Raw genomic sequence first — 14,836 nt, forward strand, 5'->3', positions numbered from 1 at the left:
TTGAACAGCGGTCTGTACAGTTTTTTAAAGGGGAAGGAGAATTGTTCTGTCATGTTACCAGAATCCAGTAATCAAAGGTGCAAATCAGCAAACAACAGAACATCCTTGATGAGCCACAATTTATGACAACAGTATAAAAAGATTTAGCTTGGTCTGCAGAGCAGCTGTGGTTCCATACCACTTTTAATTAAGACAGAGAAGTGGTGGGTGTGAGACCTTGGAAACTGGATAGAGATGAGAAGGACCTCATTAGCTGATTACAACAATGAGAGAGGCCTGGGTACCTGAGAAGCGGAGTTAAGGGAGGGACATCAAAGCAGATGGTGATTCCGCACCAAGGCTGGCAGCACTGGCCTTTATGAGATAATGCTGAAAGGAAATGCGCTTAAAAGACAACAGGGAAGCTTGCAGAGACGCTGCTGGCGTTTTGCCCTTACAAAATGTGGGTAAAGAAGGAAATGGGAGAGTTCCCACTACTTAGCAATGCAGAAAGTTCTGGTACCACCTCTAAGCAATATAAAAAGTTGAGGGTGGGATTGTACTTGCTCTTCCACTCCCACTTCTCCCCCCCCCCCGTTCTTCTGTTCCCCGCATTTTCTTGTAGCAATGTAGCTGTGTGTGTGCATGACTTACAACGCTTTATGACTTTGAACATGTTTAAAAATAAATGCTAAAAAGAAGAGGGAAAAGGGCAGCAGATCCAAGTCCTGCCACAAAAAAACTTTGGGGCATGGGTCACTCCCTAACAATGCCCAGTTCCAGACTTAAGGGATTCTTCTGAAAGTCATTCGCCTGCAGCTGCTCACAAGACTCGGCAGAATGATTTATTCCTCCAAAGGTCAACCGTTTTCATTACGGCCAGGAATATGGCCTTTCAAGAAAGACTGTTCTGGATTTTGCACAATTCGGATGGTTCACTGCTTCCACTAATTAGCAGCAAAAGAATTTTGCTCTTGCTTCTAGGTCACCCAGCTCATTGTACTCTCTCACACGCACCCATTTTTATTGTGAACTGACGCCTATCGCAAAGTACGAAAAATATTATTCTTCCTAACTGTCCACCCCTTGGTGGTTACTAGTTTTGTTTTTTTTCGGTTTCTCCATTAATGGCCCCCCTGCCAGCGCCACTCCCATCTGTGCAGCCATTTTCTCCAGTACTGTTGGGTAGCAGCTGCTCACAAATGAAAGCCTTGAACCAAGTCAAGCCATCGTTTCGCCTCATCCGGCACTTTCTGCTGAAACCAGCAGTGGGTCTTCATGAAAAGCATGAGTTCTGCCCCTTGAGTTTTAGCCCTTTTGCTAGGAACTCAAATATGAAAACAAGGTTGGGAGCACGTCCACACATGTCTTGGGGTGGGGTGCCTATTTTCCTAAGTCCAGTCCTTGAAAGATAGTAACTGGATCGTGTCCAAAGGAGGGTGAGGAAGACAGCAAGGGGTAGAGATGTTCCTAGGTCATTTTCACTAATACACACATTTTTTAAGCACAATTCCCTCTAGTTTATGCACCTTTGTACATATTCCTTGGCCAGAGAACTGCACTGCAAATTTCTGACAACTGCAAATTTTGAAGTGTGATTCAATTCGTGTATTGTTTCAGAAAGTATGTATTAGGTAGGTTCGCCTATATATGTGAATGGAATCAAATTTTCTACCCTTCCTCTGCTCCAAAGAGTAGGGCGCAAACCCACTTCTTAATTATTACGGTATTTTGCCCTTTATCGCCCGGTGATCCTAGTTTGGGCTACATAAAAAAAAGTACATACACTATTGCGCAGTAAAAGAAATGTGCAATGTGACATTAACAAGCATAACAAGATGGCAAAAATAATTTCATCAACTCCCTTGATATGCTCCTCTGTATTAAACATGCAACTTCATCGTACAGTGGTACCTCAGGTTAAGTACTTAATTCGTTGCGGAGGTCCGTTCTTAACCTGAAACTGTTCTTAACCTGAAGCACCACTTTAGCTAATGGGGCCTCCTGCTGCCACCGCGCCACCGGAGCACAATTTCTGTTCTCATCCTGAAGCAAAGTTCTTAAGCCGAGGTACTATTTCTGGGTTAGCGGAGTCTGTAACCTGAAGCGTATGTAACCTGAAGCATATGTAACCCGAGGTACCACTGTATCAGGTGGATGTGTTGTTGAAGGCCTGGTAGAAAAGGTAAGTCTTTAGCTTGTGCTGAAAGCTAAGCGATGCCAGCACCAGCCATACCATAGAAAGGGAATTCTGCAACGCTGAGAAGGTCCTAACTCAGATCAAAACACTGCAGGCTTCACCCATAGCTGGAATAATGAGGGCTTGCTTTGCTGGTGGATCTTAAAAGCCTAGGCAGGACAATACAGGGAGAGATTGTCTAGAAAACTAGATGCTAGGGATTTGTACACAACCTCTGAGACCATGAATTGGCAGCATAATTTAAGGATTAAGACATTCTGGGAGATGATCTATAATGAAATGAAAAAGGTATTTAAATATACCTTCCTGAAGAAACCAGAGGCCTTTCTCCTGGGCATGGTCGGCCAATTGGTGTCAAAGAAGGATAGAACTTTCTTTATGTATGCAACAACAGCAGCAAGAATTCTCATCGCGAAGTATTGGAAGACACAAGATTTACCCACCCGGGAAGAATGGCAGATGAAGTTGATGGACTATATGGAACTGGCGGAAATGACTGGCAGAATCCAAGACCAGGGAGAAGAGTCGGTGGAAGAAGACTGGAAAAAGTTGAAAGACTATTTACAGAAATACTGTAAAATTAATGAATGTTAGAAAAAGGTGGAAATGAAGTTATATGGCTTTAGTAGAAATGTGATAAGGAACTAAGTATAACTAGATTATTAGAGTATTTAAGGAAAAATAAGGTTAGAAATGTTAAGATAATTATAGGATAGAAAACAGAGGAAGATGGAAAGGAATTGCTGAAACAATTAATAGAAGTGGAATACAAAAAGGGAGGTGTGAGGAGGTTGCTGAAATAAGTGAATGAAAGATAAGATTTTGAAATTGTTTGATGTGTTTTAAATTGTTTTTATTTTGTTCTGTTAGTTTAATGCGTTAGTGTTATGTAGTGTTTTTATGTTAAATTATGTAGTGTTTTTGTATTGCATTGCATTGTTTATTTTGTTTTGTTTAAATTGTTGGAAAAGCAATAAATATTATTAAAAAAAATGATTTAAAGTGACCGGAGGGCCACTTAGCAGGGATGCTTGAGCAGATTTCCTGCATAGGGAAGGGGTTGGGCTTCATGATGTTTCAGGTCCCTTCCAACTCCATGATTCTATGATTTCCCCCCACTGTGCTACAGATTTATTGACATCATTTATACACCATCTTTGTAATATTTATCCCAGGGTGGTTTATAATGAAAATTAAGAGAGTCAATAAGTACTACCAGCAGACCTCCAGCTCCTGGAGGCCTCGTTCCCAAGGAAGCTTGCAACTCCAGACTTTGCATGCTGTTGTGCTGCCAAGGGAGTCCCACACACTTGCATCACTGGGGTTTTGGAAGAACTCGCAGATCAAATCCATATCAGGCTTGTGATTTGGGCCAAGTGCAGAAATGAGCTCGGGTACCCCACAATCGAGGGACGTGGGTGGCGCTGTGGGTTAAACCACAGAGCCTAGGACTTGCTGATCAGAAGGTCGGCGGTTCGAATCCCCGCGGCGGGGTGAGCTCCCGTTGCTCGGTCCCAGCTCCTGCCAACCTAGCAGTTCGAAAGCACGTCAAAGTGCGAGTAGATAAATAGGTACCGCTCCGGCGGGAAGGTAAACGGCGTTTCCGTGCGCTGCTCTGGTTCGCCAGAAGCTGCTTTGTCATGCTGGCCACGTGACCCGGAAGCTGTCTGTGGACAAACGTCGGCTCCCTCGGCCCATAGAGCGAGATGAGCGCTGCAACCCCAGAGTCGGTCACGACTGGACCTGATGGTCAGGGGTACCTTTACCTTTACCTTTACCCCACAATCGCACAAGCCTTTCCCTGACTCTAAAGGACTTCAAAGAGGTAACAGAATTTTTTTTAAAGCATCTCAAAGATTGCTTAGTATTTAATAACTGGCAGTTTAGGCAGATTTCACAATTTACACGTGGTGGGGGAAGAGTGAGGAGATGTAAATGTAAATACAATATACTTATTGGTTATAATATGATTAGTGTGTCCCGCAGGCAGCCAAGCATGAAAAAGAAGGAATGAGGTATAGCCGTTAAGAACATACTACCAATATACAGATTAATTTAAACATTTTGGCAACAGTGTTTGTACAGCAAATAAGGTCCAAGGTGCTGTATTTTCTTTCAGAACAAGACTGTTACGCATACAAAAGAGCACTTTTTTCTTTTTTCAAGGTGCAGTTCCCAATGACCGCAAACTTCTCACGTACCATACAGTTATCCTGTTGTTGCAATACAGAAACGCCGGGGATGTCGTAAGCCTCCGTGAAACAGGACACAACGGCTCAAGCAGCTGGCAGATGCTATGCGGGTTTGCTTAAAAGTTGATCCCAGCTCAACAGGGCTACTTCATCACAAATCAATTGTTGATCATGTTGTTGCACGAGAAAGAAGTCTGGATGGCCCCTCAATTTTTTATTTCAGTTAGCCAAACACACTCCAAACATTGGTGGCCGGCGGTGGTGGTGGGTGGCATCCTGTATAAATGCTGTTTAAGTGTCAAAGCAGCCAGCTCTTCAGGGAACAGAATGCTTCCAGGAAGAAGAGGCCCCATCCCTCCCTATGTCCTACCCCCATGATATGATTCTTCTTCCTGTTTTTACATCACTGATATAGCTTTGGGCACACACAAACACGAAAAACTGCTCGAGCAGCAGCTGATGACGGCTGTTTGGGCTTAGGGGTACCAGCCGGCCAGCTCTGCTCTGTGTCAGTTTTCAAAACTTGTGCAATGTACAAAACTTGTGCAATGTACAAGTGGACACTGTGCCCATTCTACAGAGTATTGGGGGTTGTGCTAGGAGAGAGATTTTCAGGCTACAGCCTTTTATATACACACAACAACAAACTTTGGTTACGCATTCACACCTGCATTTCTACTTCTGTAAAATACTACATGGTGCTCTTTAAAGCCCTTCTGTTCTTTGCTACCTGGTTTTTGTGTTGAAAGACAGATAATCTCCAGCCCTTCCACAGAGGCAATGGAGCCATCGCTAACCGCTTTCTCAATGGGAACTCTCTTCACCCTATAGAAGCTACTTGAACTGGACAGAGGAAAAACTCCTCATCTCTGATAGCATCCACCCCCCGCCCCAGTTTCTGGTCTTGTCACAATTCCAGAAATAGTCCCCGCCCCCCCAATGTAAAAAAAAGTCACTGTGGACACATTTCACAGATTTCCATAGATGTTCACATACTGCGATTTACAAACTCCTCTCCAAAAGTGAAGTTTGTAAATCAATTGACGGTGAGAGAATCACACCCCTTTCCTCACTTTGCATATAAGCTCCTGCAGAAAAACACGACCCCACTTCGCTAAAACTGATGCATATTTTTAAAAATTGCTTAATCTGTCTCCCTTCCCACCCACCTAAAAATGTGGAAAGCTAAAGGACAAGCCCATCTTCAAACAACTGCATAGATGTAGGTAAAGGGTTCAGTTTTAACGACACAGTAACATCACCCACATATCTGAAGAGCTGGCCGCCCAGAACGTTTTGGCATCTGAGAACGTTAGGCACCTGGGGGTTAATTCCTGTTATGAAAATCCTCAGAGCTGCAAACAGAAAGGCACCCGCTGGCCATCACACAACCTGCAGCCCCCGGTCGTGCCCATCCAGCTGCACTTTCAGTTTGTGGAGCTCTTCAATCTCCCGGTTGTGGCGCTCGGTTTTGTGGCGGACGAGGGAGCGATAGAAATGGATGGTGAAGACGACAAAGATGATCCCCACCGGGACCATGATGATGGTGGAGATGAGAGCTGCCTGCCACCCTGTATGCTGGCTGGTCTTCTGGACAATGGCAGTGCCGTTTCTCAGCACGGAGTCTACGGGCAGGAACTTGATCCAGCACAGGAGGACGACCTCGGCGAGGAAGAGGAGGATGCCCAGGACAGTGGAAAAGCCCCAGGCCAGCTCAATGTAGGGGTGCATGCGCTCGTGGGGGGACTCGCTGATGGAGTTCAGGTTGTGGATGTTGCTCACGGCTTCCACGTTGGGGAGGATGCAAGTGCTGATGAGCAGGGCGAAGAGGTGGACAGCCACAAGGATGGTAGTGCAGGCACTGAAGGCAATCAGCAACATCGGGGGGTACTGGTACTGCATCTCCAGCTGGACCTCCACCATCGCCACCTGAAAAGCAACATCCGTCAGTGTTTGCTTGCCTCTACAAAACCCAGGAGAGAGTCGGCAGTAAATCACACCAGTCAAGTTGCTCCTTAATAGCAAGAACACAATTAGCACAGACTGGGCAGAGCGTTAGGCTTGATGAGCATGGCAGCTCATCCCTGGTAGGTCTTGCCTCATGAATCAGTTGCTGAGACTGATAGTCCCTCCAAGCAATTGAAGACTGTGCCTGCGTGCAGCCAACCTCTCCTCTGCCCTTTTCATGCCTCTTCTGGTTCTGGGATAGAAGTGGAGAGGGGAGCTTGTCACAGCAGGAGAGGGAGAAACCTGTGATTTGTCACCAGCCTGACTCATCTCTGCCTCTTGACCTCCCTCCTCTCCTGTTTCAACTTCTGCCTCTGATTCTGGACATCTCTTTGCCACGGACTCTCCCAGCTCACTAGGCCCTGTTACCCCTTCAGCTTCCGACACCTCCTCTTCCCAGTCTTCTTCCTCTGACCACACATTGTGGTCCCAACACCAATCCCCGGGCTCTGAGCTTTCTTCCCTTGGAGGTTTCTCAGCTGGTTCCTCCCACTATTCCTTTGCATCCAACCAGTCTGTGACAACTGCTAACCCACAAGAACAATCCACACAAGCAATTGTCATTCACTCAATGCATGAACTAACACGGAATTCACTGTCATGGGATGTGGGGGTGCTCAGATGGTTTTAAAAAGGGGGACAAATTAATAGGGAATAAATCTATAAACAGTTACTATTTAGAATGCCTATGTCCAGAGGAAGAGTATTTATTTATTATTATTTGTTATAAGTGGGACTTGATTATTATTTAAGTTGACAGGTGGTTTTTTCCCCATATGTGGTAGCTACACCCTCGAGGGCATTTCCTTTTTGGGAAAAGTGTTTTATGAAGCTGGTTTAATCACTAAGCAAAACACACCTCTAGATTCCAAGATCACCCTCTTTTCATTCCATGCAGAAGCTGCTCGGGATCTTTCAAATAATAATAAAAAGTGTATAACTTGTTTAATGACTGCACCAAGCCTTATAATTATGAAATTCTGGAAGACTTTAAATATAGACCTTTTGGAAGCTTGGCTGTCACAACTTTTGGATCTAGTTTTGATGGATAAGCTAACTTCACACATGCGGGGGGGGGGGGATGTACAGGCACAATAAAATCCAAGACTTTATCTTCAATCTGGTGCAAATTTATTATGTACGCAACGCTGAAAGGACATGGCTACTGACCACCTGCAATGTGTGGTAATTTATGGAATGACGCCTTTATTCCATAAGTGACATGACTCTTTGCACAGGATACTCGATTCAATTCCCCCTCGTTTCCCCCCGCTGCCCAAAAGCCAGTCAATGCTTTTTTCTTTTTCTTTTTTCAATTTAAGGGGGCAAGGTTGCTAGCAAGCACAGATTTTGACAGGTTACCAAGACCAGCCAAACTCGGTGCACCTCTGCGCTAGAGTGCGCTTTCAGTTCACACAATGTTACAAGGAAGCCCAAGGTCCAGGCTAACGCCTTGTGTGAATTCAGCACGCGCTCTAGAACATTCCTGCATGTTGCAGGTTGCTGAGTTGGCACAGGGGTGCCTCAGCAGACATACAGAAAGGCTCCCTGAAGTGGGGGTGGTGGTGTCCTAAAAACTACTCCACAATTGTGCCAGACCGAGAAACCATCTGGGTCAGGTCTCTCTGGGAAAACATTTTCTAAGTGGGTTAATTCAATATACAAATTAGCAGTAGTTTGTGCTACAGTGCCTTTTTGCATGAAAATACACACACACACCGGCTCCAAAGAACATAGGAAACTACCTTATACTGAGTCAGACTCAATAGTGCCTGCACTGACTGGCAGCAGCTCTCCAGGTCTTTCCCAACTGCCTAGAGATGTCAGGGGTTGAACCTAGGACATCTGCATGCAAATCGTGGACACTGAGCTTTTACAACAGCACATCTCAAGCAACACCCTCGGGTTTCCACTGCATAGACGTCTCCAAGGCATCCTCATCTTGCTCAGTGCAGATTGGCAGGCCTCAAGCTGATCCACCTTCTCTACCAGCAAGGCTTGCGCTTGCTGCAGGTGTAGCTTTGCACATTCTCAGGCAGGGAGACAAACATGGCACTGGGGTTGCAGGTCACTGTAGCATCTCCCTTGCCATCCATGTCTTTCGGTCCTACCTGCACCATGAGACAGTACTCGGGGCCTCCCCCTCAAAATGCCCACGGGGGCAGGATCACAAAAGGCTTAATATTCTTAGATAACATGACATACAAAGTGATGTCTGTTCCATGCTACTACAGCTGGACAGAAGCCTCCTACACTGCTTACGTTTCATTTTCTCTTCCCTTCCCTTCAGGACTGTGGCAGGGGAAAGAGGTCAGGCCCTACTCAGTTATCTATTCGTGCCAGATGGAAGGGGCCGATCAGAGCCGTTTCGACAGAACCGCCCCACCTTATTAAATTTGTATACTGTCCTCTACCCATAGATCTCAGGGCGCTTCACAACATAAGATCACAAAATAAAAAATATAAAAAATACATAATGAAAACAAAAAAACCCCACACATTTTAGAAGGGTGTTGGATGCCAGTCAGCCAAAGGCAACTAAGGTCTAAACCCCTTTCAAAGCCCTCTCACTTGGTGTTCATAATGTGAGCTGAAGCCATCCAAAAGGCACATGGAGCCAATTTTTTTCAGACACAGAAATGAAACAGACAAGCTGCTTTTATTTCTATATTCAGGGGAGATGTATGCAAGAGCACCAGGAACCAGAACTGGCCCTACCATTAGGTAGAGCAAGACTCAGGGTAGCTGATTTGGGGTGATACTAAAGGGCATCAAATGATCAGCTATTTACCATTGCTGTATTTTTATTTTTACTACCAGGACAGGGAATGGGAGAGGCGTTGGTGGGATTTTCTAGCACAGGTGTTAAAAAACTTGACTAGCCTTAGGCACATACCTGTCAACTTTTCCCTTTTCTTGTGAGGAATCCTATTCGGAATAAGGAGAGGTTAGGCTGGCCTCAACCAGAGCCAGGGCTTTTTCAGCTGTGGCTCCGATCTGGTGGAATGCTCTGTCACAAGAGACTAGGGCCCTGCGGGACTTGACATCTTTCCGCAGGGCCTGCAAGACAGAGCTGTTCCACCAGGCGATCCTCACAGAACTCTAGCCCAATGGTTGCCATTAATCTGTTTTGAATTAATTTTATAATGAAATGATTTTAGAATATTTTATCATTTTACTGTTGTTAGCCACTCTGAGCCTGGCTTAGGCTGGTGAGGGCGGGATATAAATATTTTTTTATTATTATTATTATTATTAATGTGGGGCTCGAACCCAAGACCCTGGAATTAAGAGTCTCATGCTCAGCTATTCGCATGGTGTGAGCGCAGATGCATGGGGTGTTTTTTTTGTACGCTGTAGGTTTTGTTTCTGCCTCAGGCTGCTTCTGATCCTGGGTCAGCATTAGAACATTCACATTAGCTATTAACCACAAGCTACAGACCAAATGGTTCAGAGATCAGAGCAGATTTTTGCAGACAAGCTGCTATGAAAACATACCATAGCAAATCCAGAGAGTAACGCAGAAGTCCGGCTGGAAGCTTTCAACTTGGCTCGGCTCAGGTACAATTTCCGCCATGAAAGGGCCTGGACGGAATGATGGTTGGATGTGACCAGCTCGAGGTAACTGCGACGCACCCAGTCTCGGTAGTCCATGCCCTTAGCGGCCGGCTCAGTGCAACAAGTGGATGCGGGAGGATCCACGGGGACATTTAACTCGGAACTCATGATGAAAGGCAAGCTGTGGGAAGGTTGAGAAAAAATCGGCATTGCAAACACCAGATACACGCCAGGCGCTGTGCGGAAGTCAAAGCAAAACGAGTCCTGGCTTGCAATCTAAAAGCACATGAGATTAGAGGAGAGGGTAGCTGGAGCAAAATGAGAAACTCCCCACAAGTTGGAGAGTGTAGGAAAAGGGGAAAGGAGAGAAAGGATGCAAAATATTCAACAGTCAGCCCAGGACCAGGAAAGAAATTAAAAAAGCGAAACAGTGCATGGAAAGGTAAAACACAAGAAGGAAAAAGATGAGTTTTCAATAACTTGTGAGACAAAGAAGTCTGCAGAATATTTTGAGGAAGACAGGACAGGACAGGAAGCAGGGAGATAAGAAACAGCTTGACCAAGGGTGAATTTAATAACCACAAAGGCAGATAAAAAAGAGCAAGATCATGAAGCGATTTAAAAGCTCAAGTGAGTAAGTTTAAATTCTATCCGAAGCAAGTGAAGGGGAACACGTAGGCCACCTTCGCATGTAATGTTAAGCCAGAGCTTATAGTGGTTTTTTGAGAATAAGCAGCGCTACACTCTGCCCGGTTGCTCCCATTTCCCTTCTCCTCAGTCTGAGCGGAATAAACAAATCAAGAAGCTTCCCGTTACATTATCAACCTGGAGCCCACAGCTTGCTGCTGCCTTGCTGGTCTCGGCAGGAGGAACAAAGAGGAAAGGGGTGAGGTTTCTTACCTTTTAGGCAGCTCCCTCTTGCTCCCACTCACCCATACACCTCCTTTTCCTTTTATTGTTCCTTAACCACTCATCCCTGTCCAAACACTCTCATTCTGCAAAAACGCTACTGCCAGGAGATATGCAAACGTAGCTGTCTATGGAGCAGTGCTGTTTGCATAATGAGAGCAGAATGTGGGGGTGGAAGGTTCGGCAAGAGAGAGGAAGAGTATTTGCTCAACCCCCAGTTTCTCTGAGCAGGTTCTCTAGAATCCCTCTTCCTTGCCATCTACCCCAGAGTTTAAAAATCCCAAGTTGCTAAGCGATATGTTGGAGCAAAGGCATTTAGTCTCTCTCTCTCTCTCTCCCCCCCCCCCCCCCGCGCCTTGTGCAAGGATTGGTTCTTTAAAATTCAATGCTCGCACCTCAAAACATTAGTATTTGCTCCAAGTATTCAAAGCCTCCTCCCCTTTTCCATCTACTTATAGGGTGGAAATGGAGAAAGCTTTCATTCATGAGCCACAATTTTAGAAAAAGAACTGTGTGTGTATGCGTGAAAGAGACGAGAGAGAGAGAGAGAGAGAGAGAGAGAGAGAGAGAGAGAGAGAGAACGCAGACAGAAAAGAATTTAAGCTCAAGGTAATAAAGACTACAGTGAGATGGACCTCACTCACTTATAAAACAAGGTTCAAACAGAAAATCAGATGTGAGGGCTGCAAGGTTGGGAGTTCTATAGTAATTCCACGGGCCTGATCAAATAATATTCCCAGCTTCCTTACCCCCAAATTATGTATTTGCCCCAGAGATGCAACATGAAGATAGCCACAATACTGTATAGGAAGAATCCTGTACTCTGTTACTCTTATGAAGTATTGGTGCATTCATTTTCCCTGAAGCACACTAATTTCATTTATAGAACTGATCTTCCACTTTTCAGCTTGGAAGCTCTCAAGAGGCTCACTGAAGGAAAACATATTTAACATGGAAGATTCTAAAAATTTAAAAAAATTAAAGCATTCCCAAGGTCACTATTAGAAATACCAACGGCTTTTGGGGGGACGGGGACAAGGAAGGTGTTTGCTTGGTGCCGAAAAGAAGAAAACAACATTGATGCTAGCCAAGTGTCCCCACGGAGGGAATTTCAAAAAGAGGAAGCATTGCTGAAATTGCCCTGTCTATATTTGAGGGGGATAACTAGGGTAGGGTCCCAGGTTCATGTAGGGGAGAGATTCAAGAACACACTGGTAAATTTAGGCTTGTGTAATTAAAACAGATCAAGCTTTGTGCAAGCAAATCAGAATGAATGCTCAATAAACAGGTCACCTGGGTGAGCTCAAAGAAGTCAAGATAGTGTGTGAGGGGCTGGAAGTTGCCCTGTCGGTATGCTGGGTACCATAAATATTTGCCACATCTTTGGCCTCTTAGATACTGCTCATCTTGCCAGCTCAGCACAATCCAATCCCTGCACCACAACAGCTACCTTTATTTGGAAGATAGGACTTAAGTGATATCAATAAAAAGGAATGTTTTATAGATAAGAACATCCAGTTCAGCATCCTGTTCTCACAGAGGCCAACCAGAAGTTTCTGGAAAGCCAGCAAGCAGGACCTGAGTGCAACAGACCTCTCCAGAGGCATAGCTGGGGGGACGGGGGGGCACTGGGTGCCACACCGTGGGGGGCAGCACTTACCGTGGGTCGTGTAGTGCACCCAAGCCATGCGTCTCTCCTGGGAGTGATGCAGCAGTCCGGATGCCTGCAGGCTCCATGCTGCCCGAAATGGCAGTGTGGGGCTTGCTTCTGCCCGCTGCCTCCCTCACAGCTGCCCTACAGGCCTGCCCTGGCTTGCTCTGCCCAGTGGGTAGCTTGTCCTGCCCCCACTGACGATTCATCCCGCCCCTGGGGCACCCAAGCGACTAGCTACGCCACTGGCCCTCTCCCCACTTGTAAATTTCAGCAACTGATGTTTAGAGGCATACCGCCTCCGAAAGTGGAGACAGAACTTAGCTATAAATTCTACCCTGCTCTTTTCAATGACCGCACCTAACAAAAGCTCACTGTTCTCTTCTGGGAATAATTCAATGAACTGCTGACAACCTATTATGCCCTAATGGCTTCAATCCAACATACCTTAAATAAGAGATTGTGAACCTGTGTCTGTAAGATGTTTTGGACTTCCAAAGGCATCATAAGACAAGTCATGCTGGATCGGATCAAAGCTCTGACCAGTCCAGCATCCTGTACTCACAGTGGCCAACCAGATGCCTATGGGAAGCCCAGAAGCAGGGCAGGAACGCAATAGCACACTCCTCAACCAATATGGCCAATGGTCAAGGAGGAGTAGTTCTATAATCCAGCAACATCGAGAGGGCTGCAGGTTCCCCAACTCTGCCTTACAGACTGTCTTCTCCAATAGCCCTGTTCTCATCTCCAAGCTCTGCAAAAGGTGACCTCTGAATAGTCCTACTGGTATATCAGGTTTGCAAAGGGAAGAGAAATATGATCAGTAGCTTCCTCCAGGTTTCCTTCCCCCTGGAGACTCACTGAAGTCCAAGCCTGATCACCACCCAGAAGTGTTACTAGACCTCCCTTTGAGGATCACAAAAACCAAGATCTAGGATCACATTTGCAGTAAAGGATCACAATCAAGGATGAGCTTTCAGGAGGATCACAGCCAAGTTAGAAAAGAGCAGAGAAATTTCTATGAGTTTTGTTGCGTTTTATTGTGTTTTAATGCACAGCTCACTCCTACGCTTTTGAGAGGCTATAAGCTGAAATAGTGCAGGGAAGCTGCTACAGCAGGGACTAGCAATCGTTTTAGCCTCAAGGAGTGGGTGCCCTACGTCAGTGGGCATGGCTGGCAGTAGGTGTGGCAGTGGCTGGAGCCAATGTTGTCATTTACACACACACACACGCACATTCACACACACTCCAATACAGTGATTACAGACTGTGACATTCCCAGGTAGGCTTACATAATGCAAATACGCATTAAAAATATGTTTGCCTGATCATCAGACATCATGACTACCAAACGGGCATCTTCATGCCTTCTCCCTCATGGATTTAATTTTATTACATTTACAGGCTACATTTTCTCCAATAAGCTCAATGCTCTCCTCAACTCATCTTATGATCACAATACTCCTGTTAAGTTGGCATGTAGGTGAGAGTTAGTAACTGACCTGATGTCACCCAGGGAGCTTCATGGCCGAGGGTAGATTCGAACCTTGGTTTCCCAGGTGCTAGCCTAACATTTTAACCGCTATTGGGTTATTGAATCCTAATTTACATTCAATACAAGAACCTTTAAGACACCCCCTCCTCTCGCAATCTCAACTTACTCCACCAACCCCTGCAAAATGAAGCGGCAATACCAACTCACAGACTATATACTTTACAAAGCCGGAGGCTGGAAGAACATCAGATTACCACAAATTATTCATTGTCTTGGAATAAAAAACCTACCCTGATGTTGAGAATGCAGCCTCTGCTAAGTCTGGGCCCCCGCTGTAATTCCACGGGCTTCGGTGGGCGTTGCCTTGGAGAGAGCATTTGGTCTCGCCACAAGTCATGTCAGCAAAGCACTCCGAAGAGGGGAAGTGCTTTAGGAGTGCTGGCTGATGCTGGGTTTGATCTTGTTTGTCATCTCTGCTACAAAGGCAGCAGGGGGAAAGCCTTACATCTCTTTTCTTTCCCCCAAGTGCAGTGAACAATGTAAGCAAGGGTGGGGGGGGGGGAAATATCCTTGTATGCACTAGACTCAATCTTCTTTTTCCTTGAATTAGTTTTTCAATGCATAGTCTCTCTCTCTCTCCCCCCCCCCCCAGCTATAGAGGGGAAAATGGGGGAGGAAAAGCCCACGAAATGAAGGAGGTACTCTCTTGGGACCCCTTCTTCATCACCCCAAGGACATTTGCAGGACATCAGTGAATCTCTGTTCTCTCCCTCCCCCCCTGCCCCTAACCGCCACTACTCCAGAGTTTTCAAATAATCTATTTTTTTCTTCCTATTTGTGCTGCC

General features: G+C 45.7%; 1 protein-coding gene across 1 annotated transcript; it reads right to left on the reverse strand.

The window, feature by feature from the left end:
• Positions 1-4,036: 4,036 nt before the first annotated feature.
• Positions 4,037-14,635, reverse strand: ORAI2 (ORAI calcium release-activated calcium modulator 2). The gene is made up of 3 exons (XM_083587989.1): positions 14,282-14,635; positions 9,877-10,117; positions 4,037-6,300 (listed from the first exon to the last, which is right to left on the reverse strand). The coding sequence occupies exons 1-3, from the start codon at positions 14,386-14,388 to the stop codon at positions 5,755-5,757; spliced, it is 894 nt and encodes a 297-aa protein (XP_083444115.1). The 5' UTR covers positions 14,389-14,635; the 3' UTR covers positions 4,037-5,754.
• Between the last annotated feature and the right edge of the window lie 201 nt (positions 14,636-14,836).

The sequence above is a fragment of the Podarcis filfolensis genome, assembly GCF_964270895.1.
Source record: "Podarcis filfolensis genome assembly, chromosome: 15".
In the NCBI taxonomy this organism is placed as follows: domain Eukaryota; kingdom Metazoa; phylum Chordata; class Lepidosauria; order Squamata; family Lacertidae; genus Podarcis; species Podarcis filfolensis.

Coding starts and splice junctions, on each gene's coding strand:
- ORAI2 (XM_083587989.1), bottom strand. CDS start 14,388: ATGACTTGTGGCGAGACCAAATGCTCTCTCCAAGGCAACGCCCACCGA. Junction 10,118..14,281: donor GCTGCATTCTCAACATCAGG/GTAGGTTTTTTA, acceptor ACCTTCCCACAG/CTTGCCTTTCATCATGAGTT. Junction 6,301..9,876: donor TACTCTCTGGATTTGCTATG/GTATGTTTTCAT, acceptor GTTGCTTTTCAG/GTGGCGATGGTGGAGGTCCA.